Raw genomic sequence first — 27,992 nt, 5'->3', positions numbered from 1 at the left:
TTCTCATAGGTACATTTCAACTGTGAGAGACGGAATCTAAAACAAAAATCCAGAAAATCACATTGTATGATTTTTAAGTAATTAATTTGCATTTTATTGCATGACATAAGTATTTGATACATCAGAAAAGCAGAACTTAATATTTGGTACAGAAACCTTTGTTTGCAATTACAGAGATCATACGTTTCCTGTAGTTCTTGACCAGGTTTGCACACACTGCAGCAGGGATTTTGGCCCACTCCTCCATACAGACCTTCTCCAGATCCTTCAGGTTTCGGGGCTGTCGCTGGGCAATACGGACTTTCAGCTCCCTCCAAAGATTTTCTATTGGGTTCAGGTCTGGAGACTGGCTAGGCCACTCCAGGATCTTGAGATGCTTCTTACGGAGCCACTCCTTAGTTGCCCTGGCTGTGTGTTTTGGGTCGTTGTCATGCTGGAAGACCCAGCCACGACCCATCTTCAATGCTCTTACTGAGGGAAGGAGTTTGTTGGCCAAGATCTCGTGATACATGGCCCCATCCATCCTCCCCTCAATACGGTGCAGTCGTCCTGTCCCCTTTGCAGAAAAGCATCCCCAAAGAATGATGTTTCCACCTCCATGCTTCACAGTTGGGATGGTGTTCTTGGGGTTGTACTCATCCTTCTTCTTCCTCCAAACACAGCGAGTGGAGTTTAGACCAAAAAGCTCTATTTTTGTCTCATCAGACCACATGACCTTCTCTCATTCCTCCTCTGGATCATCCAGATGGTCATTGGCAAACTTCAGACGGGCCTGGACATGCGCTGGCTTGAGCAGGGGGACCTTGCGTGCGCTGCAGGATTTTAATCCATGACGGCGTAGTGTGTTACTAATGGTTTTCTTTGAGACTGTGGTCCCAGCTCTCTTCAGGTCATTGACCAGGTCCTGCCGTGTAGTTCTGGGCTGATCCCTCACCTTCCTCATGATCATTGATGGCCCACGAGGTGAGATCTTGCATGGAGCCCCAGACAGAGTGATTGACCGTCATCTTGAACTTCTTCCATTTTCTAATAATTGTGCCAACAGTTGTTGCCTTCTCACCAAGCTGCTTGCCTATTGTCCTCTAGCCCATCCCAGCCTTGTGCAGGTCTACAATTTAACCCTGATGTCCTTACACAGCTCTCTGGTCTAGGCCATTGTGGAGAGGTTGGAGTCTGTTTGATTGAGTGTGTGGACAGGTGTCTTTTATACAGGTAACGAGTTCAAACAGGTGCAGATAATACAGGTAATGAGTGGAGAACAGGGGGGCTTCTTAAAGAAAAATGAACAGGTCTGTGAGAGACGGAATTCTTACTGGTTGGTAGGTGATCAAAAACTTATGTCATGCAATAAAATGCAAATTAATTACTTAAAAATCACAGTGTGATTTTCTGGACTTTTGTTTTAGATTCTGTCTCTCACAGTTGAAGTGTACCTATGATAAAAATGACAGACCTCTACATGCTTTGTAAGTAGGAAAACCTGAAAAATAGGCAGTGTATCAAATACTTGTTCTCCCCACTGTATATATATATATATATATATACACTGTGCTCTAATGGCCTCTTTTTCACTGCAGTTCTGGTTCAAGACAACTGGATGACTGGTTAATCTTTCTAAAGGTGTCTTTAGAAAGATTAACCAGAGTGTATCTTTTGTATTGAAATCCAGGGGTTGATTTTTGGAATATCCAGGGCTGAGGCTTTGACTGACAAAAGCCTGACACATATAATAGAAGCCAATAAAAAAAGCGTATATTTCAAAGTCCAGTCGTGTCTTTCACAGTACAGTTGTCTGAGCTATGGAGTGAAATGGGACATCAATCTGGCTATAAATAGCAGTATGTAAATAACACTGTTGCTGTTCCACCCACATATCAATAAGGTAGTGATCTCCAGCCAACAGACAGAGCACTAGCCCTAACCGGACGACAACCAATTTCGACATACAGTACACCATCTCATTAAACATCCCAACATAAGAGTCCTTTGTTGAGAGGCATACGCTTCCTGATTTCTGTAATGCTTGATGTCCATTTCCCCTTCTTGCTGCCCCTTCCTACAGTATAATAGTCAATCAGATTGTTCTAAAAAAGGTTTTACCATAACACAGCCCATGCACCCATTATTTTAGAGTGCCTTCAGAAAGTATTCACACCCCTTATCTTTTTCAAAATTGTGTTTGGTTACAGCCTGAATTTAAAATTAAATGGAGTTTTTTTTAAATCACTGGCCTACACACAATACCCCATAATGTCAAAGTGGAATTATGGTTTTTGAAATGTATTAACATTTACTCAAAATGAAAAAAGCTGAAATGTCTTGAGTCAATAAGTATTCAACCCCTTTGTTATGGCAAATTTGAAATATGTTCAGGTGGTAAATTAGGCTTAAAGCTGCAATATGTAACTTTTTGGGCGACACTACCAAATTCACATAGACAAGTGAGTTATAGATCTGTCAGTCTCATTGAAAGCCAGTCTAGGAAGCTGTAGATCTGTTCCATTTACTATTTCTATGCTTCCTATTCTTAAGTTTTGATTTTCCATCTTTTACTTTTGGTTTTGTACACCAGCATAAAACAGCTGAAAATACAATATTTTAGGTTATTGAAAGGATTTAATTTTTGTTTTTGTTTTACAGTGGTTTAGATGGTACAATGATTCTCTACACTGTATTCTCTATTGTTTGTTTAGTCACAAACTGAAATTAGGCAAACTATTTGAATTTGACCAATCAGGAAATGGCAGAGGTAGTTCTGCGTATTGTAGCTTTAACAAGTCACATAAGTTGCATGGACCCACACATACAATTAACGGTAAGGTCCCTTCGTCGAGCAGTGAATTTCAAAAAACAGATTCAACCACAAAGGGAGGTTTTCCAATGCCTCACAAGAATGGCACCTATTGGTAGATACATTCTTTTTAAAGCAGACATGGAATATTTCTTTGAGCATGGTGAAGTTACTAATTAGACTTTGGATGCTGTATCAATAAACCCAGTCACAACAAAGATACAGGCGCCCATCCTAACTCAGTCACCGAAGAGGAAGGAAACCAACCGTTCAGAGATTTCACCATGAGGCCAATGGTGACTTTAAAATAGTTAGAGATTAATGGCTCTGATAGTTTTCTCCTATCCTTGTAGTTACTCCACAATACTGTACAGAATAAAAATATTCCAAAACATGCATCTAAATTAATACTGAAAAACGTGTGGCTAAGAAATTAGCTTTTTGTCTTGAATAAAAAGTGTTATGTTTGGGGCAAATCCAATACAACACATTACTGAGTACCACTTCATATTTTCAAGCATAGCGGTGGCTGCATCATGTTATGGTAATGCTTGTAATTGTTAAGGACTGGAGAGTTTCAGGATAAAAAATAAATGGAATGGAGCTAAGCACAAGAAAAATCCTAGAGGAATCATCACTGGGAGATTAATGCACCTTTCAGCAGGACAATAACCTGAAACACAAGGCCAAATCTACACTGGAAATGCTTACCAAGAAGACAGCGAATATTCCTGAGTGGCCAAGTTACAGTTTTGACTTAAATCTACTTGAAAACTATGGCAAGGCCTACAAATGGTTGTTTAGCGATGATCAACAAACAATATGACAGAGCTTGAAGAATTTTGAAAAGAATAATGGGCAAATGTTGCATTATCCAGGTGCGGAAAGCTCTTAGAAACTCTCCAAGAAAGACTCAGAGCTGTAATCGCTGCCAAAGTTGTTTCTACAAAGTATTGACTCAGGGATGTAAATACAGTTGAAGTCGGAAGATTACAAACACTTAGGTTGTAGTCATTAAAACTCATTTTTCAACCATTCCACAAATTTCTTGTTAACAAACTATAGTTTCGGCAAGTCGGTTAGGACATCTACTTTGTCCATGACACAGGTAATTTTTCCAACAATTGTTTACAGACAGATAATTTCACTTATAATTCACTGTATCACAATTCCAGTGGGTCAGAAGTTTACATACACTAAGTTGACAGTGCCCTTAACCAGCTTGGAAAAATCTAGAAAATGATGTCATGGCTTTAGAAGCTTCTGATAGGCTAATTGACATCATTTGAGTCAATTGGAGGTGTACCTGTGGATGTATTTCATGGCCTACCTTCAAACCCAGTGCCTCTTTACTTGACATCATGGGAAAATCAAAAGAAATCAGCCAAGACCTCAGAAAAAAATTGTAGACCTCCACACCTCCACAGTCTGGTCCATCCTTGGGAGCAATTTCCAAACACCTGAAGGTACCACATTCATCTTTACAAACAATAGTACGCAGGTATATACACCATGGGACCAGGCAGCCGTCATACCGCTCAGGAAGGAGACGCGTTCTGTCTCCTAGAGATGAACGTACTTGGGTGCGAAATCCCAGAACAACAGCAAAGGACCTTGTGAAGATGCTGGAGGAAACAGGTACAAAAGTATCTATATCCACAGTAAAACGAGTCCTATATCGACATAACCTGAAAGGCCGCTCAGCAAGGAAGAAGCCACTGCTCCAAAACCGCCATAAAAAAGCCAGACTACGGTTTGCAACTGCACATGGGGACAAAGATCATACTTTTTGGAGAAATGTCCTCTAGTCTGATGAAACAAAAATAGAACTGTTTGGCCATAATGACCATCGTTATGTTTGGAGGAAAAAGGGGGATGCTTGCAAGCTGAAGAACACCATCCCAACCCTGAAGCACAGGGGTGGCAGCATCATGTTGTGGGGGTGCTTTGCTGCAGGAGGGACTGGTGCACTTCACAAAATAGATGGCATCATGAGGTAGGAAAATTGTGTTGATATATTGAAGCAACATCTCAAGACATCAGTCAGGAAGCTTGCTCGCAAATGGGTCTTCCAAATGGACAATGACCCCAAGCATACTTACAAAGTTGTGGCAAAATGGCTTAAGGACAACAAAGTCAAGGTACTGGAGTGACCATTACAAAGCCCTGACCTCAATCCCATAGAACATTTGTGGGCAGAACTGAAAAAGCGTGTGCGAGCAAGGAGGCCTACAAACTTGACTCAGTTACACCAGCTCTGTCAGGAGGAATGGGACAAAATTCACCAAACTTATTGTGGGAAGCTTGTGGAAGGCTACCCGAAATGTTTGACCCAAGTTAAACAATTTAAAGGCAATGCTACCAAATACTAATTGAGTTTATGTAAACTTTTGACCCACTAGGAATGTGATGAAAGAATTAAATGCTGAAATAAATAATTGTCTCTACTATTATTCTGATATTTAACATTCTTAAAATAAAGTGGTGATCCTAACTCACCTAAGACAGGGAATTTTTACTAGGATTAAATGTCAGGAATTTTGAAAAACTGAATTTAAATATATTTGGCTAAGGTGTATGTAAACTTCAGACTTCTACTGTACATATGTAAATGACATATTTCTGTATTTCATTTTCAATATATTTTCTAAAATTTCTAAAGACATGTTTTCACTTTGTCATTATGGAGTATTGTGAGTAGATGGGTGATATCAAAATAAATGTAATCCATTTTGAATTCAGGCTACAACACAACAACATGTTGAATAAATCATGCGGTATGAATCCTGAAGGCACTGCATGTGATGATGTGAGGGGAGTGGGTGAATTTTGAATTTTTCAAGAACTTTAAACAGCTTTATGCTGCAATCTAGTGAGATAATCATTATGCCGAATTCTATGTAAAAAAAAAAATAATAATAATTTTTCTGCCTAGGTTCACTAAGCATACCCAGTTGCCTGTTTACATTTCATTTTAATGAGGGTGTCATTCTGACTTTTGTAAATCACACATCTCAATATTCTACACTAACATTAGTAGGATATTACATCCAAATTACAACACAGTACATCATCAATACAGACACATATCATAGCATCATAATTAATACACAAATATAATGATATTATCATAAGGTACCTGATAACATTTAAATCAAGTATTTTTCTGCATATCTAAGCATACCTCTTGAGCTATCTGTATCCACCTGACTGGTAGTTGTTCATTTAAAGAAACTAAATATGCTTCTCTGCTAAAATCGGGTTCAAAGATTGAAAGGAATGTGAGTCTTATTTAGTACATTTAGTAATTACTTCCTTTTCTATAGTCTAGCAACCTTGCCAGATAGTTAGACAAACTACTCTAAATGGATTGATAGCCTGAAATGGCTTGGTAGCTAATTATGAGGTTGGGAGATTGGGAACCTATCTAGCTGGCTAGCTAAAGCCATCTTCATAAAATGGCTAGATGGCTAGTATCTAGCAAACAAACATTTTTGTTTTATTTATTTATCAAGAAGGAATTAATAGACTACATAGCTTGATATAATTAATGTACAAAAATACCTCCTGTGACTCCTGCCCATGACAGGCAGCTAAAATGTCAGTCAAATGCTGTGTGTCACTCTACACTCTCTCTTGTCCTCCACTGACAACACTGCACGTACTAGAGTATCTAGCATCCTGCCTTACTAGGGAGAATAGGGGGGATACTCTTTGCCTGGTCCAGTCAGTGCCCCCTCCACAAAATACTGCAGACAGATCTTTTGATTAATAATTATGATAAAACATGGGCTTGAAAATTAAATGGATCGAGGAACACTGGTCTATGCTACTGCACTGTACAAACATAAACGCAGGTCAAAGATTGTTTTTCCTCCAGACAGCAAACTTTGACATGATGGGATAATAACTGAGCATGCATTCTGAGGGAGGATAGCTAGAGACATCTTCTGACTTTTGAGTAATTTGTTGTCTTTCATGCTACACAGAGGAAAGAGACAGTGGCTAAGGAGGGCTGAAGAGGGTTGTCTGACTGGGTGGACTACTCACTGTTCAAAGGGCACAACTACCAGAAGCCTTATCTACTGCCCTGCTTTACTTCAGCCACAGACATCATCTCTGAATGATCTTAGTAGTCACCATGTTTTACACACAGAGCTCTCCTCTTCCTCATGAAGAAGAGGACCACAGAGAATACAATACCAGCAGACAATGTTGTCTCTAGTTATCTGTGCCTGAGGACAAAAGTATGCATTTGATTAGAGTAACATAAACATCAAGCCTTTAAGGAGGTCTTTAGTTGAGGGCAGGGTCACATCGCCTACCTGCAGCATGAATTCACAGTCCTCCCGGCCCACAAAGATCATCTCCCGTGGGAGGCGGTGGCGGGTGCCAGAGCTGCTGACCAGGAACCATGATGTCACGCTCATCTTTACAGGCCCCCTAGGAAACCCCTTTGCATCCTGGGACACACAGGGGACAAATAAAGTAAGTCAGAGTAGGACACAACGATGGCCATAACCATCGGTCCACAGACCAATTGTCCCTTAAAATATGCTAAAACGATTTTACGTCATAAAAGGGATACATTGGACAGATCTCTCCATTAACATAGACATTTTGTGGAACATATTGATTGTTTACATTTATTGTTCCATTGTTTTGGTGGTAACACACACAGTGCTGCACACTGCCAAGCCTTGTAGATACCGCTACATCAGCAAATACAGTTCAAATACAGTTCAACGATGGCTAGAGCATTTCAGAGCACTTCATCCACTCATCCAACAAACAATAAATTGCTGATTTCAATGCTTTTTCTGTCAATATACATTGTACATCCATCAGCTCACTGTAGGCCTAGCTAGATATGTATATATATGAGGGAGCAGGACATCAATTGATTGACCTGTTATTTGACTTCACTGGCTAATGAAACATTCCCAAAATGCTATGCAGGATGCTGATTCACAGGAAATGACATGAGAAAGGGTGGTGGTATTGGTATCATTGAAAAATCAATGGCAGACATGCTTGGGTGGAAACATGACTGTGAGCCTATTTTTAAATGACACCATAAGTAATAATTCGGTGAGCATGATCAGTAACTACTGTCTGTGTGCCCTTTGTATTGGTTCAATGTCACCAACAGAAAACGGTACTGTAGCTAGGGCTGTGGTGAACGTAAGCCCACAGCCCCCTGGGTAGAAGTCAGATCTGATATGACACAGGGCGCTTTGGTACTGGTGCCAAGGGATGTAAAACTGAGAGGGGCCAAGATGCTACATGTTGTATCAAAAACACTCAAACCACACCCTTGACCAGGGATGGCCAGTCCTCTCCTGGAGAGCTACTGGGTGTTCAGGCTTTTGTTCCAGCCCTGTTCTAACACACCTGATTCCACTCATCAGCTGCTCATCAGGACCTTGATTAGCTGAATCAGGTGTGTTAGATCAGGGGTGTTAATACTGCTAGGAGGAGATAGCAATACCGCACAGCCATTTCACTGAGGAATAAATGGGTCTTTGATAGCAGCAAACAGCATCAGATGCCTTGTAAACTTAATGAGAGCCTACAGGATGTCCAGCAATGGACATATATGGTGTTGCTCTGACACCAAGACAAAGATACTATAGGCCCTAAAAGACACCCAAAACCATATATACTGTATATATACAAAATAACAATGTAGGCCTATATGGTGATAAGTAAGCTATTATTAGTATGTTATAAGCTTTATCCTATTGACTAGCACATGTTAGGCCTATCTCAAATGGAAACAATAAAACATATTTGTAAGTAAATATATTATATTTCACATTTCATACTTAATTATTCATAAACACATTTGATTCATTATTCATACTGAGAATACGAATCACATCAATTTTCACATTCCATTACAGGCCAGTGTCAGCAGGCTATAGGGTGCACGTGATTCAACACGTTCGTCTGTAGGCCCTACTTGAAACATACAGGCTAATTGAATCACCGTCCCGGTTACATTCAAGCTCAACCTAAATGTGTTCTTGAGGCGACCCGTTTATCCAATACGAAGGATAGTGAAAATTCAATCCAAAGCATTTAATTTGAGAAATCAGATAGCGCAGCTGTGGTCCCGAATGCATCAGGGATCAGGGAGAAGCCGAGACGACTGGATGATATTGATGATGCTATGTCTGGTTTATATGCCTAGCCCTATTGCTATTTCACGTAGGCTACTACGATACACTGTATTGATATTTACACATCCTATATAGGGCGCTATAGCATAATATAAGCAGAGGGTGCCACTGTCGGAAATGCCAAGGACAGAATGCTTGGATACAATGTAACATAAAAAATGCGTGTTAAACGCCAATACTAGTCTGTAGCAGGTTGCTGGCCCATTCATTGAAGCACGGACGAGCTAGATCTTTCTCCTTTTAACCCCACATATATCCGCGCCGACCACATCAAAGATAGGCCTTGGCTACTGGCATCATAAACCAACGTAATTCTCTACTACAGAAATCCTTGCCCAGTCATGCGACCTACCTACAATATTCCAGATGCTGCTCCACACCAGAAAGCAACAAACGATGTCACCACCAAATAGACAGCAACAGCCTTGGCTCAATCCCTTGACAGTTTGTGGTCAAATGTGGCTTGAAATCATTGTCGTAACGCGGGTCCAGGTGAATAACATGCGAACTTCGGGTGGGGATATTGATGCTGCTGTTATGGCATTTCTGTCTGTGACGGAGAGTCGCCGACCTCGGACCAGCGCCGCCTCCAAGCTCTCGGCAGGTTGTTGACGCAACACCACCAGAAGCGAATATCAAACGCTGCTTTATCGGGTGGTGCACCTGCTGTAATGAAGGCCAAATACAGGAATTTAGCTTTGTCTATCTCAAATAAATATTATCAAGCGATGTCAAACGAAAATGTGTTGAGGATTCCTGTGAAAATAGCATTGCATATAGAATATATATATATATATTTTAATTATTCAAGTGAGGGACATTGGTCACTTTCTGTGATGTCAAGTCTTTTGTTTCCTTTATAATACATTAATATTGTAGTGTAGAGTAACAGCAAATTTGGAGATGCTGACATGATTTCAAATGCTGCACGTGTTATTATTACGGATATTGACTGCACGTAGGCCAAAGGGGTATGCTTTCTCATCCCATCCAAACTGTCAGGTTAGGCTACATGTCTTTACCACGCCCTTTTGGGTGGCCTGTAAATCCACGCGCCCGTATTTATGTAGTAGCCAACAGTCGGCTATTCATTCGATGTGGTTGCTGAAAGCAAATCACAACTTTAGAAACTGTTCATAGTTATTTTTCCGCTGTAACCTCTAGCGCAAAAATCCGTAAGAACTACCAACATCAAAACAACATTAATGCGTGTTGTTTTGATGCTGCACGCATTAATGTTGTTTTGATGATGCTGCACGCATTAATGTTGTTTTGATGCTGCTGCACGCATTAATGTTGTTTTGATGCTGCACGCATTAATGTTGTTTTGATGCTGCTGCACGCATTAATGTTGTTTTGATGCTGCTGCACGCATTAATGTTGTTTTGATGCTGCTGCACGCATTAATGTTGTTTTGATGCTGCACGCATTAATGTTGTTTTGATGATGCTGCTTAATGTTGTTTTGATGATGCATTAATGTTGTTTTGATGCTGCATTAATGTTGTTTTGATGCTGCACGCATTAATGTTGTTTTGATGCTGCTGCACGCATTAATGTTGTTTTGATGCTGCTGCACGCATTAATGTTGTTTTGATGCTGCTGCACGCATTAATGTTGTTTTGATGCTGCACGCATTAATGTTGTTTTGATGCTGCTGCACGCATTAATGTTGTTTTGATGATGCTGCACACATTGTTGTTTTGATGCTGCTGCATGCATTAATGTTGTTTTGATGCTGCTGCACGCATTAATGTTGTTTTGATGCTGCTGCACGCATTAATGTTGTTTTGATGCTGCACGCATTAATGTTGTTTTGATGCTGCACGCATTAATGTTGTTTTGATGCTGCGCATTAATGTTGTTTTGACGCATTAATGTTGTTTTTTGATGCTGCTGCACGCATTGTTGTTTTGATGCTGCTGCACGCATTAATGTTGTTTTGATGCTGCTGCACGCATTGTTGTTTTGATGCTGCTGTTGTTTTGATGCTGCTGCATTGTTGTTTTGACGCATTAATGTTGTTTTGATGCTGCTGCACGCATTAATGTTGTTTTGATGCTGCACGCATTGTTGTTTTGATGCTGCTGCACGCATTAATGTTGTTTTGATGCTGCTGCACGCATTGTTGTTTTGATGCTGCTGCACGCATTAATGTTGTTTTGATGCTGCACGCATTGTTGTTTTGATGCTGCACGCATGAATGTTGTTTTGATGCTGCACGCATTAATGTTGTTTTGATGTTGGTAGTTCTTACGGCACTGGTCTAGTTGCTTGAAAAAAAACAACTTTTGATTATATTACTTATAGTTTTCACACTACAATCATATTTACATAAATCCCAATGCATTTCAGGGGCCATAGACGAATGGGAAAGAAATCTGGAATAAGCTAGAAAATACCATTCCATTTAATATAGAAACGCTAAAACGTGCAGACCGGTCTGGAATAGTGTGCTTGTATACAGCTTTTTGATACCATTTAAATACTTTTAGAATTGTTTTAAATCTGCATAAAACTCCATAGGCTTGAATGAAAATTATTTGAATTCACCACTTGAAACGTTAAAGCTACAAAGGATTGTTGCTATTTACATTTGCATAAAAGCCCCATGGACTTTAAAGGCCAAATTTGGATTCACCACTGATCTTGATCTTTTTCAGCAGACTGACTAAACTTTTCCTACTTTATAACCCATAAAGCTTGCTGTATCCCCTTTAATTTCAATGGTGGAATGCAGGCTTCAACATTCTAAACTGAAACCATTGAGAACGTTCAAACAAAAACATTTTTGAGAGCTTAAAAACACATGGCTTATGATGATATAGTACTCACTCTTGCTAACTAGACTAGTCCACTATAATAACTCCACACCTACAAACCACCCCAAAATAGGTCACTATAACACAGCCTATGAAAAAAACCTTTCACAGCCATAAATTCTTAAAGACTAGCAAGCACACCACATTTACTTCAGTAAAAATCCTTTTCTAGTTGGTGTAATTTCTGTTCATGGTCAGTTATAAATTGTGATTTCAATCGGTCTCCTGTAAAACTATGACGTCATGTATGATTTTAGATGCTTCATTTGGCAACATGTGCCAACACAGTCTAATGCCTAACCTTTCATGTGTGTTTTGTGATCATTTAGCTTTATCCAAGATGGGCCTATGTTTATCAGGAATAACTGCATAGAGTGAGTGAAACCTTCACCATTGGCTAAATACAATGAGACTGCATAGCCTTTTGAGCCAGACGATGGCGCACTATGCATGCCATATGGCTTTGCTGAAACAGAGCCTTCCTTGAGGAACTATTTGAAATGTTAATGCAAAACATCCTTCAGATCTATAGGATTTCTTTAGAAGGTAGGGGCTTGGGGTCAACTGAGAATTCAGCAATTGTCTAATATGTTGCTCCATCCACATCAAGCTCCAGCACCCAGCTTGGCTCACAGCTGGACCCCAGCACACTGGCCTGTCTCCCTGGACATCTGCTCCTTATTCTGGGCCATCTACACTTGGCTCTGGACCTCCATTGTCAGCCCAATACAGATGTCCAGAGGATGGGCCAGCAAATTATGTGCTGGACAATATTTTTTTAGGCTACTTGTATACAGAGTATCAAGTGGGAAGCTTAGAGTTAATTGAAAGAATTGAAAATCACTTTGTCCCAAAAAGATCTTTATTTCTGAATTCCAATGAAAAATACCACACACAGTGAGGGAAAATGTTATTTGTTCACAAAAGCTGGTGCATTCAATTGTTCAGTTTCTCATCTACCAAGGGGGCAAAGGGAATGAAATAACTTAAATAGAAATAGTTTGAAAATGTTCTTAACACCTGTCGATAAGCAACAATTAGGTCAATGATTTAAAAAAATATATATACAAAACTGTAATGTGACAAAATTAAATATGTTTTACATTAAATTGACAATTTATTTACCACTAATTATCAATTGTATTGTTTTGTTGAAATTTCAAACCATTTCCTCTAGAAACTATTTATATTCAGACTAAACTAAAGGCCTTAACATTTGACAAACCTAGAATCTGGTGGATCAGGACAAAGTCAATTATCCTCTTAATTCTTGAACAGTCAATCATTTTAAAGCTAAACGTAGATACCCTCACTTGGGATTCAATTAGGACCATTGAGACGCATGGAATTGTTGCCCTCACAGACCTGTCCGCACAATCTCGTGCACACACAAAAATACATCAAATAAATGGTCATCCTTCCTCGATTGTGGTCAGTCACAGCCTGTTTGGTGTGTTTCACTTGCAACAGTACCGGTCTATGTACAGTAGCAGTCTGTCTGAAAGGTACTGTAACAGTCACTGAGATGTTGCTAAAAGCATTGCGGAGAAAACACCCAATAACCGGAAAGGATCGCAAAACAATAGAAAAAGAAAATGTACTCAAACAATCACAGAATAGGCTACCTGTTGAGAACTAACAGCAAAAAGGTCATTTTGTTGGCAGAACATTCACACAATTCATTTTGTACACTCAATCCCAAGGTTCGAATCAGTACATGCCTTTCAGATGATATTATCCAGGCTTCAGTCGGTGCTACTCCGATAAGGGTCAGGGCAAAACAAAGCAGAGGGTAAGGTTGTAAGTCTCTCAAACTAAACAAGACTTTGGTCACAGTTCTAGCTAAGACAGATATTAATTTCAAACCATTTATTTTGTTTCGGCATTGCCCTCACGAGGACGCCAGTGACAGTTATGTCTGCCCCTCCTTTCCCCTCACTATGGCACTGTGTTATTGCACAAACTCTCCACCAAGCTAACAGTCTTCAGAATATTTTCCAGAACTGGATCATTGATGAGAGTTTTGTTATACATTGTCCAGACTGACTGTTCTCAATAATAGATAATATTTGTGGAGAAACTGCTTGGTTGGTAAATCGTTTTTTAAAAACATTTTTTAACTCTACAGGCAGGTGAGCTTCAGACTCTTCCGTAGTTTAAGCTATACATGTGTACGCATTCAATGGCATGCTGGTAGGTTTTCAGCTAGCATGATTTTCTGCTAGATATAAAAAGTGAGTTATATTACTTCTCATTTCAATGTACTTTGAAGTATACGTCTACAGCTTTGATAGAAAAATATAAACCAAGGACCAACTCAACATTTGTTCACGGGGTAAATGGAGTGACCTTTCTAGAAAAAATAAGTGTGTGTGTGTATGCATGCATGCATGTTACACACACCTAGTCATTTCACCATAAAATGTATCAGAAAAATACCTCCCCTACTGTGGTTGCAGCAGCAACTTTACAGGAATAAACAAGATTGCTATTCACATGATTTCTCATGAAAACATCTATTTCACTAAACAATAATGTAGCCAATACACCCATCAAAAATGTCCTTTATGATCACCACATCATTTTGTGAATTCCACTCTGTGCTTCACCACTTTACAGATGGTGTGATCCAGTAGAGCCAACTGTTCTCTCGATACATTGTACTGTAGTCACTAAGGACAACTTAGGCAAGGTGGTGAGGCCAGTAACACTGAAGAAAAGGAGATGGCTCAGTCCATAGACTCCATTTCAGTTCTATAGCATTTACTTCTACTAGAAGGTGTGTGTGTTGGGGAGGGTCAACATCAGAGGTGAGAGACTGCAGGGTTTTGCTCAGAAGGCAAGAAATGGGAGAAGGCAACAGGAGGTGCTACGGAAACTTGCTCAATAAGAACACATTTTCATTTTCTATTTCAAAACTTGTTGCTTCGTGGTGTCCAACTGAACACAACCCAGGTGTGGAGCTTTAGTGTTACCTCTCGCAAAGGTGTAAAACCTGGGAGTCAGAGCACAATGGCAGTGGTGGCTAGTAGATGGAGATGGGAAGGACTATTTCTACAGATCACGCTCTGATGTTTCCCTTTGCTCCATCAAAATATAAAGACAATCATTGGAGAAATATATAGTGTACCGTTTAAAAAGCTAGTTTTCAGAGAACGCTTATGAATGTGCTTCTCTTTTGAGTCTAGCGGCATACGTATCATTGACAGGAACATCATGCTGCCATGAAGAATTAAGTAGGTCAGTCACCACCACTGTGTCCAAGTGTGTTGCTTTTGGCAGGCAACAGAAACCTCCCCTTAAGCACAACAAGTACAGTATTTGAAACACTGGTGACACCAATAGTTTATAGTGGCCTTTCTCTCATTGTCCATCTGAAGAAGAGACCAGGATAAGAAGCCACGCTAGACAATTGAGATGTGCCCCAACAATTACAGCAAAATAATAAAAGTGAAAAGAGGTCATAGATGGCCTGTGAGGATGTGTTCTGGTCAGAGGTATGTGTGGGGTCAGGGTGAGAGGAGTATGGTCCATAAGAGAGTGAGGAGAGGGAGTCCAGGTTTTTGGTTCAGGCTGTCCCACTGGCAGAGTAGGAGAACTGAGGGAAGTGGGGTCTCCTGTCGCTGTCGAAAGACTCCATGCTGTCATCTGGGAAGGAAAGAGAGAGAGAGAAAGTTAAGAGCACAAATCATTAAAAAGTAACATTCATCTTTCAAAGCAAAAAAACAAAACAAGATCAAATTGTGGATTATCTAGTAGTATGAACGCTGCTAAGTCAACTAAGGGGAGTTGATGTCCCATAAATCCATAAAATCTTTAAGCAACGTTTTGTTGAGTTGGGAGGGAGGGTACCTTGTCCTGGAGGAGTGATGGTGATGGTCTGCCCGGTGAACTCCACGTCAAAATAGCGGGTGTCTGTTTCCGAGGTGACCTGGGGCTTGAATGGCGGGACCAGCTGAGGAAAGGGGAGGAGTCATGAGTGGGCACCTGCCTGTCATAACACTTGCCATCACCATGAGAACAATGACAACACATAGAAAGCTTAGGATACGATACCTTCTTCTCGTACACATCTTGCCACTCGATCCCAGCAAAGAACTTGTGCTGCATTATCTCCTTGGCGTCATCAGGCCCTCCACCTAACCTAAAGAGAGGAACACACACAAAGTCAGTGTGTACACACACACACACACACACACACACACACCTTACCTCTGCTTGGGGTCCTTCTTGAGCAGGCCAGAGAGCAGGGACTTTCCCTCGGGGCCCAGGGTTCTAGGAAAGCGGATCTCTTCCATCAGGATCAGCTCAAACAGCTTCTCATGGTCCTGGTTGTAGAAGGGCAGCCGACCGCACATCATCTCATACATGACCACACCAAGACCCCACCAGTCCACAGCACGGCCGTAGTCATTGTCCTCCAGCACCTGTGTGTTGGAAAGGGGAGGTAGAACATGAGCGTCATGTACAGGTGGGTGGTAGATCCTTTGGAAGGGCTTTCTAACCTCATCCCTATGTCCATGGTAGTGGTCCTGATTCACTGATAGTTTTCGATCAGTTGAAGGAAAGGGTTGAGGGGTAGGTGTTTACCTCAGGGGCCAGATACTCTGGTGTCCCACAGAAGGTCTTCATGGTGGCCCCGTCCTTGATGCCCTCCTTACACAGGCCAAAGTCTGTGATCTTTATGTGGCCGTCTTTGTCCAGCATCAGGTTTTCCAGCTACAGTAGAGAGGGTTTCACAAGGTGAGTTCGAGAACAGGGAGGTTCCTTCTTGAACTTGTTCAATAAAAACACATTTGTATTTTCCATTGCGAAATGTTTTCACGACTCCTAAGTCACCTTCAGGTCCCTGTAAACCACATTTTTCTCCAAGTGGAGGTAGTCCAGCGCCGACACGATCTCCGCTCCGTAGAACCGGGCCCTCTCCTCGGAGAACACACGGTCTCGTGATAGGTGGAAGAACAGCTGGGTTGAAAGAGATTGGATTGCCACAATAACCATTTACAGTCACATAAATACGAACCATTTCCCCCAACCTTACCGGTATTAAGTTCACCATCATGATTGTCTACCATGTAAGATCGTCATTGAAAATAAGAATTTGTTCTTAACAGACTTGCCTAGTTAAATAGTTTTTTTTTTTTTTTTTTTAAAGACAAGGAATCCTGTCCACTCTATTCATTACAGTCCATCTGCAATGTTCTGAGTATTTCACCTCACCGATAAGGCCTTTACATCAGGTCAAATGTAACACAGTACTCACCTCTCCTCCATTGGCGTACTCCATGACGAAACACAAGCGGTCATGCGTCTGGAAGGAGTACTTCAGACCCTTTATGGAGCGGATGAAGGAAGAGCACAATTAGGTTACCGATTTATATTAGTATAACAGTAAACAGAGGGAACAGAGTTTGTTGCACACCAATGGAATGGTCTCTCACCGTTAAGAAGGGGTGTTTGGAGTTCTGCAGTACTCTGTTTTCAGTGAGAGTGTGTGCTACTTCATCCTAGAGAAGACTAAGGAGATGAGCTTGATCCAAGAAAAGGAAATACCAGTATACACAGACTAGGCGCACACACACACTCGTCTACTCACTTTTGCCACAATCACTTCTTTCTTGAGGATTTTCATAGCGTAGTATTTTCCGGTTGACTTTTCCTTCACCAGGATAACCTTCCCAAAAGTGCCTTTTCCCAAGAGTTTGAGGTATTCAAAGTCGTGCATAGTCTAGGAGACAAAGTGTTAAAAACAAAGAGTTGGATAAACTGTATTTTGCCATATCAAAAACCCTGCCACTGGTATTTGCCTTACAGCAACACAAATGGTGAGAACAGAGGGTTAGGTGTACGCACCACTTTGAGTTTGGGCTTGGTGAGGTACATCTCCATGTCCATGGGGTCTGGTGAGGAGTCCATCCTCTCCTCCTCCTGTTTCTGCAGCCCATCTGCCACCTCCTGGATGGCCTTTGTCCACTGCTCCCTGAGGACGGAGGGAACCAGAGGTAGGATGACTACGTGAGTGTGACATGTTTATTTTTGTGGGGACCAGAAATCCCCACAAGAATAGTAAACAACAATTTGAGCAACTGGGGACATTGTTAGTCCCCATAAGGTCAAATGTTATTTCTAGGGGGTTTAGGGTTAAGGTTAGAATTAGTGTTAGTTTTAAGGTTAGGAGCTAGGGTTAGGGTAAGAGTACAGGTTAGGTTTGGGTAAAATAGGATTTATAGGACTGAATTGTGTCCCCCCACAAGGTTAGCTGTACAAGACTGTGTGTAACCTACCTATCCTCTGGGCTCTCCACATGGAAGGTGCGTTCTATGACAGTGGTCCACTGTAGGCAGCGGATGATGAATGTGTTGGGCTTGGGTCGCTCAGTCTTCATCAGCTGACATTCTGCTGGTCATAAGGAAAAACAGAGGGAGAGAGCGGGAACGAGAGCAAGATATGTCATGTGGTGAACCATCAGGGATGCATAGAATGTAGTGCAGGGCAAGAACAAAAATATGCAACCTCTGAGGTACTTCAGGACCTGAGTGGAGATGTACTGCTCAATTTGTGTGTTAAATATTGTGATTAGGGGGGGAAAGAGTGTCAGAGGGTTGCCTTACGTGCTACTGAGAAGTTATTGAGTGGCGTCTCCAGTTGGTCGACGTCTTGCGGTCGCTCCTTGTACCCGATGAACGTACCGTCTCTCTTCAGCAAGAAATACCTGGGTCTCCAGGTCTTTATGTACTCTCCTGAGAGGAAGCGAGAGAACCATTTAACAGATACCCTTCAACCAATTGCATGTATAACATCAGAAAGGAGATTACTCATCCTGTCAGTGAAATCCTAACCCAGTCTGAAGAGCCATAAGAGCACTGAGCTATCGCTAACCCTAGGGGGAGCTAGTAATGATAGCATGTTGGACAAGTGTGTGAGAGAAAGACCAAGTTTGGTTGACCGCAAACTTCTGAGGCATTTGTCCTGGTGGTTTCGACGAAAACAGAACTTCCCCTCAAAGGCCATTTCTCATTTTTGTATCTCCTCTTTGCACTGCGTGTATCTGTTGTACTGACTTCCTGTACTGTACCTTTAAGACAAGCAGCTAGTAAACAGGGTCTCCGATATGTTTTTCATTTATTTTTATAACCGCGACTACGGGTACTTCTGGTAATCAACAACCATATTCTAGAAAACAGGAAGTGACACACTAACAGCACATTTAGAGAAAAACAACACCCTAATCAGGTGTAGTGTCAGTGCTGCTGCTGCTGACTCATCTGTTAATGCTCAATAAGGGCGATAAGATGATTGGAATCTTCGAAAAACAGTTTCATTTCATACGCACACTTCATGCCTAGAGACTAAAGCAGATGAGTGTGTGATGCTCCTAGGGCAAAGTGACCTAAGGAACAAGCTGTTGCCTTTTAAAAGACAATCCATACCTATTAAGTGTTGTTGCATGGTGCCTGTCCAGACTCCTTTACCAATGCCACTCATCTGAAACCCATATCTTTGCAAACACATAGGCCTAGGGTTAAACTTGCAGTAATTTATGGCAACTTGGTAATTTAAACTTTTTTTCTTTCTAATTGTAGTCGTATATAGATTTTTTTTTTATATCTCTGTGTCAATATTGTCCATAGGTTTCAAGAGAAAAGCCTAATTGAAAAAAGCATCTAAATCAACAATGGCATTTACTTTCAAATGTACTTTTTTCAACATTTTGGTGCCAAAACATTTAAAGTAAATTAAGTGTGAAAAATAGGCTATTTCATGCAGAAATCCACACACACACACACATAAAATGATGAAATTGTATTTGTCACATGCTTCATAAACAACAGGCTACAGACTAACAGTGAAAAGCTTACTTACGGGTCCTTTTCCAACAGTAAAAAAATAAAAATAACGAGGTATAACTAATGAGAAAAATAGCATGGCTATAATCGAATCGATGTGCAGCAATGTGAAGTAAACGAGGTAGCTTTATAAATATACAATGATTTCGGAAAGTATTTAAACCTTAAACTTTCCACATTTTGTTGCATATTAGCCTCTTCTAGAATTGATTAAATAAATGTTTTTCCTTAATCTAGACACAATACCCCATAATGACAAAGTGAACAGGTCTTTAGAATGTTGATAAAAAATTTGAAAAACAGAAATACCTTTAGTACTCAGACCCTTTGCTATGTGACTAAATTGAGCTCAGGTGCATCCCGTTTACATTGATCATCCTTGAGATGTTACTTTCTACAACTTGAGACCACCTGTGGTACATTCAATTGATGGGACATGATTTGGAAAGGCACACACCTATCTATATAAAGTCCCACAGTTGAAAGTACTGTGGGACCTTCTCCAACCAGAAACAGTGGATTGATTGCAGCATTCGCGCAAGACTGAAAGCGCGAGCCACTGCTTTTAATCATGGCAAGGCGACCTGAAACATGACCGAACACAGTGTAGCTATTCCCTCCACAAAGCAATCAAACAAGCTAAGCGTCAGTATAGAGAAAGTGGAGTCGCAATTCAACGGCTCAAACACGAGACGTATGTGGCAGGGTCTACAGACAATCACGGACTACAAAAATAAAACCAGCCCCGTCGCGGACACTGATGTCTTGCTCCCAGACAAATTAAACGCCCTCTTTGCTCGCTTTGAGGACATTACAGTTCCACAGCCCGCTACCAAAACCTGCAGGCTCTCCTTCACCGCAGCCAACGTGTGTAAAACATTTAAACATGTTAACCCTCGCAAGGCTGCCGGCCCAGACGGCATCCCTAGCCGCGTCCTCAGAGCATGCATAGACCAGCTGGCTGGTGTGTTTACGGACATATTCAATCAATCCCTATCCTAGTCTGCTGTTCCCACATGCTTCAAGATGGCCACTGTTCCTGTTCCCAAGAAAGCTAAGGTAACTGAGCTAAACGACTATCGCCCCGTAGCGCTCACTTCAGTCATCATGAAGTGCTTTGAGAGACTAGTCAAGGATCATATCACTTCCACCCTACCTTACATCCTAGACCCACTCCAATTTCCTTACCGCCCCAATAGATCCACAGGCGACGCAATCACACTGCCCTAACCCATCTGGACAAGAGGAATATCTATGTAAGAATGCTGTTCATCAATTACAGCTCAGCATTTAACACCATAGTACCCTCCAAACTTGTCATTAAGCTCGAGACCCTGGGTCTCGACCCAGCCCTGTGCAACTGGGTCCTGGACTTTCCGACAGGCCACCCCCAGGTGGTGAGGGTAGGGATCATCTCCACCCCGCTGATCCTCAACACTGGGGCCTCACAAGGATGTGTTCTCAGCCCTCTCCTGTACTCCCTGTTCACCCATGACTCAAAGACATCAGACTGGTAAACAGCCATCACTAACATTGAATGGCTGCTACCAACATACTGACTCAAATCTCTACCCACTTGAATAATAAAAAATTGGATGTAATAAATGTATCACTAGTCACTTTAAACAATGCCACTATACCCTACATTACTTATCTCATATGTATATAATGTACTCTATACTACCTACTGCATCGTGGCTATGCCGTTCGGCCATCGCTCATCCATAGATTTATATGTACATATTCATTCCTTTACACTTCTGTGTATAAGGTAGTTGTTGTGGAATTGTTAGATTACCTGTTAGATATTACTGCACGGTCGGAACTAGAAGCACAAGCATTTCACTACACTTGCATTAACGTCTGCTAATCATGTATATGTGACCAATAAAAATTGATGTCAAAAACCAAGCCATGAGGTCGAATTTGGGGAAGGGTACAAAGAAGTATCTGCAGCAATGAAGGTCCAAGAACACAGCGGCATCCATCATTCTTAAATGTAAGAAGTTTGGAACCCCCTCCCCCCAAGAAACTCATCCTAGAACTGGCCGCCCGGGACAAACAGAGCAATCGGGGGAGAAGGGCCTTGGTCAGGGAGGTGAACAAGAAACCAGGTGGTCACTCAGACAGAGCTCCAGAGTTCTTCTGTGGAGATGGGAGAACCTTCCAGAAGGACAACCATCTCTGCAGCACTCCACCAATCAGGCCTTTATGGTAGCGGCCAGACAGAAGTCACTCCTCAGCAAAAGGTACATGACAGCCCGATTGGAGTTTGCCAAAAAGGCACCTAAAAGGACTGACCATGAGAAACAAGATTCTCTGGTCAGATGAAACCAAGGTTGAACTCTTTGGCCTGAATGCCAAGCGTCATGTCTGGAAGAAACGTGGAATCATCCCTACAGTGAAGCTTGGTGGTAGCAACATCATGCGGTGCGGATGTTTTTCAGCAGCAGGGACTGGGAGACTAGTCAGGATCGAGGGAAAGCTGAACGGATTAAAGTAGAGCGAGATCCTTGATGAAAACCTGCTCCAGAATGCTCAGGACCTCAGACTGGGGTGAAGGTTCACCTTCCAACAGGACAACGATTCTAAGCACACAGCCAAGACAACGCAGGAGTGGCTTAGGGACAAGTCTCTGAATATCCTTGTGTGGCCCAGCCAGAGCCTGGACTTGAACCCTACCAAACATTTCTGGAGAGACCTGAAAATAGCTGTGCAGCGACACTCCCCATCCAACCTGACAGAGCTTGAGAGGATCTGCAGAGAATAATGTGAGAAACTCCCCAAATACAGGTGTGCAAGTTTGTAGAGTCATATCCAAGAAGACCAGGCTGTAATCGTAGCCAAAGGTGCTTCAACAAAGTACTAAGGGTCTGAATACTTGTAAGTTGTTATTTTCTAATACATTTGCAAAAATTTCTACAAATCTATTTTTGCTTTGTAATCATGGGGTATTCTGTGTAGATTGATGTGGGGGGGAAACAATTTAATCAATTTTCCGGTTAAGGCTGTAACAAAATATTGAAAAAGGGGTCTGAGAACTTCCCGAATGCACATTAAAAAAAAAACGTTTAGTCTTGTCCCATCGCTGCAACTCCCATACGGACTCGGGAGAGGCGAATGTCGCGAGCCATGCATCCTCCGGAACACAACCCAACCAACCAACTGCTTCTTGACAATGCCCACTTAACCCTGAAGCTAGCCGCACCATTGTGTCGGAGGAAACACCGTACACCTGGCGACCACGCGCATGCGCCTGGACCGCCACAGGAGTCGCTAGAGCGCGATGAAACAAGGACATCCCTGCCGGCCAAACCCTCCCCTAACCCGGACAACGCTGGGCCAATTGTGCACCGCCCCATGGGTCTCCCAGTCGCGACCGACTGTGTCAAGGCCTGGACTCGAACCAGGATCTCTAGTGGCACGGCTAACAACTGCGATGCAGTGCCTTAGACCACTGCACCACTCGGGAGGTTTACTGTAGGTAAGTGACTAGGGAACAGGTTAGATAAGACAGTAGCAGCAGCGTATGTGGGGAGTTTGAGTGTGTGTAAGGCATCAGTATGCACGTGGTGGTTTCAGAGGAAGGCCCAAAAAAATGGTCAGACGCCAGCCACAGTCCGTTTGCTCTGCTACCGCACGGCAAGCGGTACTAGTACACCAAGTCTGGAACCAACAGGACCCTGAACAGCTTCTACTCCCAAGATATAAGACTGCTAAACAAGGCTGCTAATTAGCTAATCAAAATGGCTAACCAAACTACATGCATTGACCTTTTTTAAACAAACTTTTGCACTGAGAATGTGCACACAGACTTATACTGACACCCTAACACACACACGCTGCTGCTACGGTCTTATCTACCCTGTTGCCTAGTCACTTTACCCACTACCAAATGTACATAGCTACTACCTCAATGAACTTGTACCCCTGCACATCGACTCGGTACTGGTACTCCTTGTATATAACAATGTTATATTATTACTTGTTATTGTTATTCACCGCAAGGTGCTACAGAGGGTGATGGGTATGGCCCCCTTTTCTATCTTTAACTCTGCATAGTTGGAAAAGGACACGTAAGCATTTCACTGTTTGTGAACAGGTGGAGACTAAGCATGCAACAAAGAACATTTTATTTAAATGGTAGTCACTGAGTTGGTTTATATTTAGGATCATGTTTTACAGATGTCATCTTATTTGATTATTTAATATATATTTTACATGTTGAGACCTTTGTATTAAGGTACTGAACATTGTCAAAAATGAGTTAGTCACATAACTGATCTTTAGATGGTTCTTTGTGTCTGTGAACTTAGTTTATTTGAAAAGTAAATTTGTGAAAAAAAATGTACTGGAAAGTTGGAACCTTTTAGTGCCAAGTTCAAATGGGTTCATCTGTAATCCAATCACAAGCCTGAACAAATACAGATGGACCAATCAGCATATCTTTGCCATCTCCCTCCAAGTATGGTCTAGACTAGTCTTGCCAGCAATAATGGCATGCAAGCAAAAAACTAAATTAAATCAGAAAATAATTGTTCGGTAATGACAGTAATTCATAATACATTTCCTAATGTATTTGATGTGTTCTGATTCCTCTTGTTAAGACTTATTCTATCATTTATGTATGTATTCAAATAGCTAGTCTTCTTAAAAACAGAACATGTCTAATTCAGAAGTGTCAGATAGAACTTTAAGGCTGAACCCAGATTGACATTTCAGAGCTATAAGGTTCTCTGTGATTGCACCAGTAAAAAAAAGAAAACATTTTAAAAAAGGGAGCGACAGCGAGGATTTTGATACTCTGCACTTTAGGTACCTTTAAAAAAAAGTGGACCTTAATGGGTTATGAAAAAATAATATAGTTCTGAGATGTGAAAATGTTGATGCTCAATATCTCAGAAATATGCTTTGCGCAGATGGCACTATAAGGGTCTAAGATCACGATCAAGCAACGAATAGCAAAATCACTAGCCTATCGCCCCATAGTAGAGAAGTTAACCTATTCTACTGGTCAGCTTGTCGAGAAAGAAATAACCTATTCCAAACACAGACAGTTGTGAGGGGGATGAATGATAAAACCGATCAGAAACTGTTGCTTAAAATGCTGACAAACTATTATGTATATACATTATAAGAGCAGCATCGCGCACAAGTCAGTAGGCTACGCATGCATGTTCGTTCCATAACGCTTCGAACACACCGACAGCATTTTGCGCAAAATAGTACACACCATAATCTGAATATGTATGCAACAAAAGTTCAACATTCACTTTCTACAACAATTTCTGTCAAGCAAACTACACATACAGTTTGACGCATACGTTCGAGAAATCCAAAGTATGCACCACACCGAACGCACTGCAACTGCCTCTGCAATGCAAACGCAGTGTTTCATTTGAAATTAATGGAATTCTGGTGTACCAAAATACAACGACACTGTCGGTGTTCGCAGCATAATGCAATTAGCAGTCCTCAAAAGCTCCCCGCACATGCTAACAGTTTAATGTGAAATACTTGAATTTCGAAAGGGAGATCTAATATGCTACAACTCGCATGGGTGGATAATATGACTAAGATTGTGCTACTGGACAATGAAATACAGTTTATATAAAATATTTGCCTCTACGGAGACGGTCTGATTTTGGCTAGGCTACTTTGAAACAAGGTAAGACATGCCTCATATGTAGTAAAACTTGAAGCATGTTTTTAAAATGCATACTGCCTCGCGCTGATGAAGCCTGCCTTCTGTTGCCTATGCATTTGCTATTTGAGATGCTGTAGCAGCAACTCTCACGCTGTCTGACAGTTTCCACTCTAAAAGGCTCTTTATGCGGTACGCGTGTGATAAAATACTAAACGAATATACTGTACACGAGCCAATTTAATTTGATAAAATTATGTGTGTGGCATGGACATGGATGGTTTCACACAGCTGCAGGTGCACACGATGCTCCTAGGGCAAAGAGTAAGCTAATTAACAAGCTGTTGCCTTATAGAGTGGTTAGCTGACAATATCACGAATCTGATGCCCACGCTTCTATGGGGCAGACAGTGTTGACAACAAATTTTCAGGCTAAGTTGCTAGAGGCAGGTTGATGTTGCTAAAGGTTGATAAATGACGTTGATGTCATTGCGTAAAAACGTAAAAAAAACTGTCATTACGTATAATACACAATAACGTTACTCAAATGTTTTTCTTCTTTTTTTTCACCTTTATTTAACCAGGTAGGCAATTTGCGAACAAGTTCTCATTTGCAATTGCGACCTGGCCAAGATAAAGCAAAGCAGTTCGACACATACAACGACACAGAGTTACACATGGAGTAAAACAAACATAGTCAATAATACAGTATAAACAAGTCTATATACGATGTGAGCAAATGAGGTGAGATAAGGGAGATAAAGGCAAAAAAAGGCCATAGTGGCAAAGTAAATACAATATAGCAAGTAAAACACTGGAATGGTAGATTTGCAATGGAAGAATGTGCAAAGTAGAAATAAAAATAATGGGGTGCAAAGGAGCAAAACAAATTAATTCATTAAATACAGTAGGGAAAGAAGTAGTTGTTTGGGCTAAATTAAGGGGGCTATGTACAGGTGCAGTAATCTGTGAGCTGCTCTGACAGTTGGTGCTTAAAGCTAGTGAGGGAGATAAGTGTTTCCAGTTTCAGAGATTTTTGTAGTTCGTTCCAGTCATTGGCAGCAGAGAACTGGAAGGAGAGGCGGCCAAAGAAAGAATTGGTTTTGGGGGTGACTAGAGAGATATACCTGCTGGAGTGTGTGCTACAGGTGGGAGATGCTATGTGACCAGCGAGCTGAGATAAGGGGGACTTTACCTAGCAGGGTCTTGTAGATGACATGGAGCCAGTGGGTTTGGCAACGAGTATGAAGCGAGGGCCAGCCAACGAGAGCGTACAGGTCGCAATGGTGGGTAGTATATGGGGCTTTGGTGACAAAACGGATTGCACTGTGATAGACTGCATCCAATTTGTTGAGTAGGGTATTGGAGGCTATTTTGTAAATGACATCGCCAAAGTCGAGGATTGGTAGGATGGTCAGTTTTACAAGGGTATGTTTGGCAGCATGAGAAGGATGCTTTGTTGCGAAATAGGAAGCCAATTCTATATTTAACTTTGGATTGGAGATGTTTGATATGGGTCTGGAAGGAGAGTTTACAGTCTAACCAGACACCTAAGTATTTGTAGTTGTCCACGTATTCTAAGTCAGAGCCGTCCAGAGTAGTGATGTTGGACAGGCGGGCAGGTGCAGGTAGCGATCGGTTGAAGAGCATGCATTTAGTTTTACTTGTATTTAAGAGCAATTGGAGGCCACGGAAGGAGAGTTGTATGGCATTGAAGCTTGCCTGGAGGGTTGTTAACAGTGTCCAAAGAAGGGCCAGAAGTATACAGAATGGTGTCGTCTGCGTAGAGGTGGATCAGAGACTCACCAGCAGCAAGAGCGACCTCATTAATGTATACAGAGAAGAGAGTCGGTCCAAGAATTGAACCCTGTGGCACCCCCATAGAGACTGCAAGAGGTCCGGACAGCAGACCCTCCGATTTGACACACTGAACTCTATCAGAGAAGTAGTTGCTGAACCAGGCGAGGCAATCATTTGAGAAACCAAGGCTGTCAAGTCTGCCGATGAGGATGTGGTGATTGACAGAGTCGAAAGCCTTGGCCAGATCAATGAATACGGCTGCACAGTAATGTTTCTTATCGATGGTGGTTAAGATATCGTTTAGGACCTTGAGCGTGGCTGAGGTGCACCCATGACCAGCTCTGAAACCAGATTGCATAGTAGAGAAGGTATGGTGAGATTCGAAATGGTCAGTAATCTGTTTGTTGACTTGGCTTTTGAAGACCTTAGAAAGGCATGGTAGGATAGATATAGGTCTGTAGCAGTTTGGGTCAAGAGTGTCCCCCACTTTGAAGAGGGGGATGACCGCAGCTGCTTTCCAATCTTTGGGAATCTCAGACGACACGAAAGAGAGGTTGAACAGGCTAGTAATAGGGGTGGAAACAATTTCGGCAGATAATTTTAGAAAGGGTCCAGATTGTCTAGCCCGGCTGATTTGTAGGGGTCCAGATTTTACAGCTCTTTCAGAACATCAGCTGAACGGATTTGGGAGAAGGAGAAATGGGGAAGGCTTGGGCGAGTTGCTGTGGGGGGGTGCAGTGCTGTTGACCGGGGTAGGAGTAGCCAGGTGGAAAGCATGGCCAGCCGTAGAAAAATGCTTATTGAAATTCTCAATTATGGTGGATTTATCAGTGGTGACAGTGTTTCCTATTTTCAGTGCAGTGGGCAGCTGGGAGGAGGTGTTCTTATTCTCCATGGACTTTAC

At 41.7% G+C, this 27,992-nt stretch overlaps 2 protein-coding genes across 9 annotated transcripts in view; both read right to left on the bottom strand.

Moving 5' to 3' along the window:
* The window catches only part of LOC112217663 (centrosomal protein of 170 kDa protein B), a 30,108-nt gene extending 20,487 nt beyond the window's left edge, over positions 1 to 9,621 (bottom strand). For all 3 annotated transcript variants that reach the window (XM_024378114.2, XM_024378115.2, XM_024378116.2), the window contains exons 1-2: positions 9,329 to 9,621; positions 7,117 to 7,254 (exon numbers count right to left, since the gene is read on the bottom strand). In XM_024378114.2, the coding sequence (XP_024233882.1) occupies positions 7,117 to 7,221 (105 nt within the window). In that variant the 5' untranslated portion in view covers positions 7,222 to 7,254; positions 9,329 to 9,621. The remainder of the gene's footprint in view (positions 1 to 7,116; positions 7,255 to 9,328) is intronic.
* Positions 9,622 to 12,641: 3,020 nt separating this feature from the next.
* The window catches only part of LOC112217662 (RAC-alpha serine/threonine-protein kinase), a 66,095-nt gene continuing 50,744 nt past the window's right edge, over positions 12,642 to 27,992 (bottom strand). For 4 of the 6 annotated variants that reach the window (XM_024378112.2, XM_024378111.2, XM_024378113.2 and 1 more), the window contains 12 exons: positions 18,409 to 18,537; positions 18,082 to 18,196; positions 17,651 to 17,777; positions 17,394 to 17,525; positions 17,239 to 17,304; positions 17,061 to 17,129; positions 16,637 to 16,762; positions 16,388 to 16,516; positions 16,010 to 16,224; positions 15,854 to 15,941; positions 15,650 to 15,752; positions 12,642 to 15,445 (listed from right to left, as the gene is read on the bottom strand). In XM_024378112.2, the coding sequence (XP_024233880.1) occupies positions 15,366 to 15,445; positions 15,650 to 15,752; positions 15,854 to 15,941; positions 16,010 to 16,224; positions 16,388 to 16,516; positions 16,637 to 16,762; positions 17,061 to 17,129; positions 17,239 to 17,304; positions 17,394 to 17,525; positions 17,651 to 17,777; positions 18,082 to 18,196; positions 18,409 to 18,537 (1,379 nt within the window). In that variant the 3' untranslated portion in view covers positions 12,642 to 15,365. Of the gene's footprint in view, positions 15,446 to 15,649; positions 15,753 to 15,853; positions 15,942 to 16,009; positions 16,225 to 16,387; positions 16,517 to 16,636; positions 16,763 to 17,060; positions 17,130 to 17,238; positions 17,305 to 17,393; positions 17,526 to 17,650; positions 17,778 to 18,081; positions 18,197 to 18,408; positions 18,538 to 19,227; positions 19,262 to 27,992 lie in introns of those variants that run through there. The other 2 variants (XM_042300807.1, XM_024378110.2) reach the window with 2 other exon arrangements.

The sequence above is a fragment of the Oncorhynchus tshawytscha genome, linkage group LG18 (assembly GCF_018296145.1).
Source record: "Oncorhynchus tshawytscha isolate Ot180627B linkage group LG18, Otsh_v2.0, whole genome shotgun sequence".
In the NCBI taxonomy this organism is placed as follows: Eukaryota; Metazoa; Chordata; class Actinopteri; order Salmoniformes; family Salmonidae; genus Oncorhynchus; species Oncorhynchus tshawytscha.
This window is presented reverse-complemented; position numbering and strand designations above follow the sequence as displayed.